General features: G+C 47.5%; 1 protein-coding gene across 1 annotated transcript; it reads left to right on the top strand.

The window, feature by feature from the left end:
- Nucleotides 1-255: 255 nt before the first annotated feature.
- actb2 (actin, beta 2) lies at nt 256-4,539 on the top strand. The gene is made up of 6 exons (XM_056288778.1): nt 256-396; nt 1,842-1,971; nt 2,221-2,460; nt 2,904-3,342; nt 3,448-3,629; nt 3,741-4,539. Exons 2-6 carry the CDS (start codon nt 1,849-1,851, stop codon nt 3,882-3,884), a joined length of 1,128 nt encoding a protein of 375 aa, XP_056144753.1. The 5' UTR covers nt 256-396; nt 1,842-1,848; the 3' UTR covers nt 3,885-4,539.
- The last annotated feature ends 2,184 nt before the right edge of the window (nt 4,540-6,723 follow it).

Genomic DNA, 6,723 nt, shown 5'->3' with positions numbered 1-6,723 from the left:
TTATTTTCTCCAATCCTTTCCTGCTCTCTCTCTCTCTCTCTCTCTCTCTCTCTCTCTCTCTCGGCCTCTCTCTCTCTCTCTCTCTCTCTGTGCGTCTCTCTCGCTTTGTGTGTGTGCGTGTGTTTGTGTGTGTGTGTGTGTGTGTCTATGTCTCTCTCTCTCTCTCTAATCGCGAGCGAGTAGTGCAGCAGTGTGCACGCGACGCGCCCGGGTGCATGACGCCGGACCAATCGGAGCGCGCGAATCCGAAAGTTTACCTTTTATGGCTCGAGCCGGGTAGCTAACGGGGTATAAAGTCCGCGCGCCCGCCGTGACCCGGCTCACTCACCGCCTGTGCAGGATATCACTCACCTGATCCCGGTTTACCCTTAACGCGAAAAGCCCCCCCACCCAAAGGTAAGAATGGCGAGGTTTATTTGTTTACACATAATTTTAATCAAGAGGCAGATGAAAAGCGGCGCTTGATTTCTCTTGGATGCCTTTTTTCTGTTTCGTTATTAATACCGTCTCGGTAATTGGGAGACGCAGCTTATGTCGTATAGAATGATGTTCTGCTAAATTGGCGTGGCGGGGGAGGGGTAGAAATTATCGCAAAGTTGGGTATTAAGGGTCCTCTTCTCTGTAATGACTTGGCGTTAACTTGAGGCTTCGAGCCGCGGTGCAAATGCGGCTCTCGCAGGTGCTTTTGGTCAGCCGGCTTTGAAACTGGTAAAAGTCTTAAACCTCTTCTGCTTTGGGGTTATTGGGTGACGTATAGATTACCGTCGCCTGCATATTGACCCTTTCCCCTTGCCGAAGTGATGGTCGTGGCGGTTCCTTTCCGAGCTTTAGGCTGGGTCCGATTCCGGGCTGCTCCCTTTGTGCGCGCCTTGCAGCGGGGTGTGACCTACTTAGCATGTTAGCCTAGCTACATCGTGCTATCGCTGCCCACACCCTTGAAAGCTCTCAAATGGAAACTTGGGTCTTACATTCACATCAACTATGTAGACTCCATTCAAGCCTTCTTTTTTAAACCTTGCCCTCCTGCTCTTAAACTTACTGTCCCAGATTAATAGTATATTAATACGCGTTGCCCGGCCTACGAGATGGCGTTGATTGATAACTGATTTCCTGCATGTAGATTAAACTGTTGTCTCATCATCTTTAACTAGAGGAAGTGGGGGGGGGGATTGTGAAACCGCGAAGTGACTATAGTGGTCTAGTGATAAAGGCGTGGCATTCAGCAAATGGAGAACTGGTCAAGGACTTTTAAAGCCAACTCCAGTCAACGGCTGAGCTCATAACGTAGTATTGCCGTTGAGCTAATTTTTACTTCCTGCTTAGTAAATGAGGTTTGGATAACTAGTTTAAAAAAAGGGTTGGTGAATAATTCCTTTATTTTCTGAGTGGGTGAGGTGAACTTGAAAGTTATGACGCAGTAGCTGCAGACTCGGTGGGCTTTCTCCCAGAAAGTGGTCAGATTGAGCAATAGGAGGGGCGGCAGATGTGGGGAGAAGAAGGGGTGGTAAAGTTGAGGGGAGTGGTCGTGTCGGGGTCGGACATGTCGGCTGTTCCTCCTCTACTGAGCCCTGCTGCTCTGGCTGGGCGCCACGCCGCCGGTAGCAGCAAAGCCGCTCAAACCATGCCCTTATATGGTAACAACAGAATGCAGCGCCACTTCCTTTGTCTCGGTGTCGGAATGTGCGGCGCTAGCGCCACCATGTGGCTCGGCTTGTGAACTGCAACCGTGTAACAGGAAGTGGGGGGGTGTTGGTGAAACGTGGTTTAGAGCGGCTTTGATGTTCTGGTTCCTGGTGGATAGTTTTTTATATATATATATATTTTTTTTTTCTCAATTTCAGTTCAGCCATGGAAGATGAAATTGCCGCACTGGTTGTTGACAACGGATCCGGTATGTGCAAAGCCGGATTTGCCGGAGACGACGCCCCTCGTGCTGTCTTCCCCTCCATTGTCGGTCGTCCCAGGCATCAGGTGAGACAGTTTACTAATGTCGCAATTGTTGCTGATTTTATCTTGAGGTTGTATAAATGGTTTTTACAGCCAAGACTTGTCAGCTGTGGAAAAATTAGACCTAAACTTTCATTGACATAACATACCAGTGACTGCATAATTGTACAGTCACACTGGCTTAAACTTGAGATAAAAAAAACCCTGAGCTTTAAGGACATTGTTGTTGCAGAAAAAAATGAATAACACTAACTGCTACTTTTTTCTGTTTAGGGAGTGATGGTGGGTATGGGCCAGAAGGACAGCTATGTTGGTGATGAGGCCCAGAGCAAGAGGGGTATCCTGACCCTGAAGTACCCCATTGAGCACGGTATTGTCACCAACTGGGATGACATGGAGAAGATCTGGCATCACACCTTCTACAATGAGCTGAGAGTTGCCCCTGAGGAGCACCCTGTCCTGCTCACAGAGGCCCCTCTCAACCCCAAAGCCAACAGGGAGAAGATGACCCAGGTATAAACCCACATATGAATTCAATGTTTCATTTTTCTACCACCTAGCCTCAGTAGCAATCATCCAAACTGCTCAAAACTATAGGTCATTCCCCTTTCTCCTTGGTCTTCTCTCCATTCTTACTTGCTCCTCCCTCCCCCTCTCCTCCAGGAACTCTCTCCTATAAGATGAATCTCATCTTTCTCTGGATACAACAGGTCTTTCTCTTGAAAGCGTGCTTTATCTGCACTTATTGTCATGATAAAAAAATGGTTCAGCTAGCAGATTACCACTGTGATGGCTCTGACTTTAATGACATGCACATGTGTGAAGGAATGTCTTTGCACCATTCTGTACTAACTTTTCAACTCACTCTACTGCATGTATTGAGTGCAGTGCCCACAGAGCTAAAGCCACCTCATTGTAATGCCATTAATCTCAATAATTTTCTCTTGTTTCTACAGATCATGTTTGAGACCTTCAACACCCCAGCCATGTACGTTGCCATCCAGGCTGTGCTGTCCCTGTACGCCTCTGGTCGTACCACCGGTATCGTCATGGACTCCGGTGATGGTGTGACCCACACAGTGCCCATCTATGAGGGCTACGCCCTGCCCCACGCCATCCTGCGTCTGGACTTGGCCGGCCGCGACCTCACAGACTACCTCATGAAGATCCTGACAGAGCGTGGCTACTCTTTCACCACCACAGCCGAGAGGGAAATTGTGCGTGACATCAAGGAGAAGCTGTGCTACGTCGCTCTGGACTTCGAGCAGGAGATGAGCACTGCTGCCTCCTCCTCTTCCCTGGAGAAGAGCTACGAGCTGCCTGACGGACAGGTCATCACCATTGGCAATGAGAGATTCCGTTGCCCAGAGGCCCTCTTCCAGCCTTCCTTCCTCGGTAAGTTTGCATGTCCATATGCAGTGAATTTTGTTCCTGTGTGCAACTTTGGTTATCATAGCACTGTGATTTGCATGTACTGATGGCTATTCCGCTTGTCCTCAGGTATGGAGTCCTGCGGAATCCATGAGACCACCTACAACAGCATCATGAAGTGTGATGTTGACATCCGTAAGGACCTGTATGCCAACACCGTGCTGTCTGGAGGTACCACCATGTACCCCGGCATTGCTGACAGGATGCAGAAGGAGATCACATCCCTGGCCCCATCCACCATGAAAATCAAGGTGAGCTGATTCTTAGACCTGCAGTAGTTCATTTTTGTATGAACTGCACATGGAAATGATCAAGTTTTTATGCACCAATACCTAAACGTGGTCTCGCCCTTTCTCCTGCAGATCATTGCCCCACCTGAGCGTAAATACTCTGTCTGGATTGGAGGCTCTATCCTGGCCTCCCTGTCCACCTTCCAGCAGATGTGGATCAGCAAGCAGGAGTACGATGAGTCTGGCCCCTCCATCGTCCACCGTAAATGCTTCTAAAAAGACTGCTCCTTTTCTTTCCCCGACCAAACGCCCAACAACGACTTCAGCTCTGCGCGAAACCACACACCACATTCTCATACACACTCAGGCGCAGAGCCTAGACAACCAACTCATTGGCATGGCTTCAGTTATTTTTGGCGCTTGACTCAGGATTTAAAAAAAAAAAAAAAAACTGGAACAGTGAAGGTGACGGTAATGTTTTTGGCTAAGTAATAAAGCACCCCGAGGTTCAACAGTTGCATCTGAGGACTTTAAAAAGTACATTCTTTTTCTTTTGAGTCATTCCAAATGTTTAACTGCATTGTTCAACGCATTATTCCAAATGTTAACTGCATTGTTCAGACACGTATTCGCCTCTGTGAAGGCTGCCCAGTGGTTGGCGCATACTTAAACATGGTTGTAGTATCGCTTGTATGTAAATTATGTCTGGGTTTTTTGTACTTTCAGCCTTAAATATCTTGGTCCTGTTTAATTTTTTTTTGTTTTTGTTATGCAATACCCAGTCGACCTCTTCTTCCCCCGTTGGTTTTATCACCGGGTGGTGGGGCAAGGGGTCTGAAGGTGATAGGGTAACATGGGGTGCCAGAATGGTGGGGCCAACCTGTACACTGACTAAAACAATCCAATAAAGTGCACATGTGTTCTGACATGACTTAGGACTCTTGTCTCATTGACCTTGTTATTGCAAAAACTTGAGTATGCCAGTTTAAAAACAATGACACAAAGTTCTTGCAGAAGATTTAAGGCTTGGACCTGAGAATGGGTTTTCTGGTAGATCTCCAAGGTTGACAACATGTTTGTAATGAATCCAAGGTTCACAAAAGTTGCAGGAAAACATGGGTCTTGTGTAGTAAACGGCTAGAGTTGAGTAGTAAATCCTGACTAATTTGTGTACAAATGAGGCACAAAAGCCTTATTTTTGGATAGAATGCTACATTCCTTAGATATGACATCCAGGAGAGAAAATGGCGGACTCCGCTGTCCCCCTCCAGGACCCCACTCTGGAATGTGAGGGTTAAACTCTCAAGGCTTCGCCTCGGTGTATTGGGAGTTGGAGGTTTACGGCCAGAAACCGGGCTAAATGGATGACATAACGGCCCATTTGCACAGTGGATAACAGGTTTGCTAATGCGAGGTCACTTTACCTCGGCATGCTGGATGACTACGAGTTCATCACTGCCAGCAGTGCATACACACTTTGTCCAAACATTGGGTGTGCTTACTCTCTGGACAGGTGATCATATACCTCTCCAAACAACTTGCCCACCTTATTTGCAGACCATCTAGTTCATCCACCTTTAGGGGGCCCAACCTGAATCTCCCATTACAGTATTGTATTTCAATGGGGAAACACAAAAATGTTTTCTGACAATGTTGCACGTATTAGAGGTTGGTTGCCAAATGATCCCTGGCTTAAGGTCAGATGTTACCCAATTTTATTGGCCACTACGTCACTGCCCGTCAGCGTGTATCAGCTGGTCAGTCCCACTGCAGCCGGCCTTTAGAAGCGGATGTAATCCAAATATTGGGGTTTCTCCCATCGCCTCGGCTCATTTTCCAAAACAGTCTTAACCTTCTCTCAACTGTAAGTGCACTTGTCACAACTGTTTTACGGGACATCACAACTCTTGTTTGTTGCACGTTTGCAAAATGTAAACTCACCCGAAACATTCAATTCAAGCTTCAAAACCTTGTGTCAGTGGTCAGTGAATTGGCCAATGCCACCAAAATAAACAGTTTTTTTGGGGAGGGGGGGGGTTGGGTCACCGTGTGAGCCGTACTGGTCCAAAATGTTTAGGTATTGTTTCACCATGGCAGTCAACAAATGTTTCTTGTATACAAATTTCAGTTTTTTTGACAATGGCTTATTACTGTACTACACAAGAATGTCAGTTTTGTCTGGCTTAATACTATTGTGTATTACACTGAGCTTTTTTTTTGGGGGGGGGGGTTCCCCCTTTTTCTCCCCAATTACCGCACTCTTCCGAGCCGTCCCAGTCGCTGCTCCACCCCCCCCCCCCACCTCCGCCGATCCGGGGACGGCTGCAGACTACCACATGCCTCCTCCCATACACGTGGAGTCGCCAGCTGCTTCTTTTCACCTGACAGTGAGGAGTTTCGCCAGCGGGACGTAGCTCGTGGGAGGATCACACTATTCCCCCCAGTCCCCCCCCCCCGAACAGGCGCCCCGACCGACCAGAGGAGGCGCTGGTGCAGCGACCAGGACACATACGCACATCCGGCTTCCCACCCGCAGACACGGCCAATTGTGTCTGTAGGGACGCCCGACCAAGCCGCAGGTAACACGGGGAATCGATCCGGCGATCCCCGTGTTGGGAAGCAACGGAATACACTACCTGATTTCAACAATAGGCAAGTTTACTAGGGAAAGTCTGCACAATACTGTAGTACACAGAAAAAGGATATGCACATTTTTAGGTATATAGTAAATTCATTTTTGCAGCAGTGTATTAACAAGTAAACAGAAAATTCCCATTTCCATGTCCAGTTTACACATTTCCTACATGTTTAGTCATACGTATATAGTGAACAGAAAGTTTGTCACAAAATGACTTCCATGCAAAAACAAAGGAAGGAACTTCATTGTCATCCTTTCAAATGCAGCAAACCATTCCCTGACAATGCTGGTGCGGTGGAAGCTGACATTATCCCATACAATTACACAATTTTGCCAAACCTGGTCTGACTAAACCTCTTCGGTGTGATGGTATTAGGTCTCTGTAAAGTGTATTTAGGAGGGCCAGGAGAAGTTAGGTGGTATGCAGGGTCCAATGTGTGCAATATGTGTGTGCTCACACTGTTCTCAGAAAAGGCA

Source organism: Lampris incognitus, chromosome 10, assembly GCF_029633865.1.
Source record: "Lampris incognitus isolate fLamInc1 chromosome 10, fLamInc1.hap2, whole genome shotgun sequence".
In the NCBI taxonomy this organism is placed as follows: domain Eukaryota; kingdom Metazoa; phylum Chordata; class Actinopteri; order Lampriformes; family Lampridae; genus Lampris; species Lampris incognitus.
This window is presented reverse-complemented; position numbering and strand designations above follow the sequence as displayed.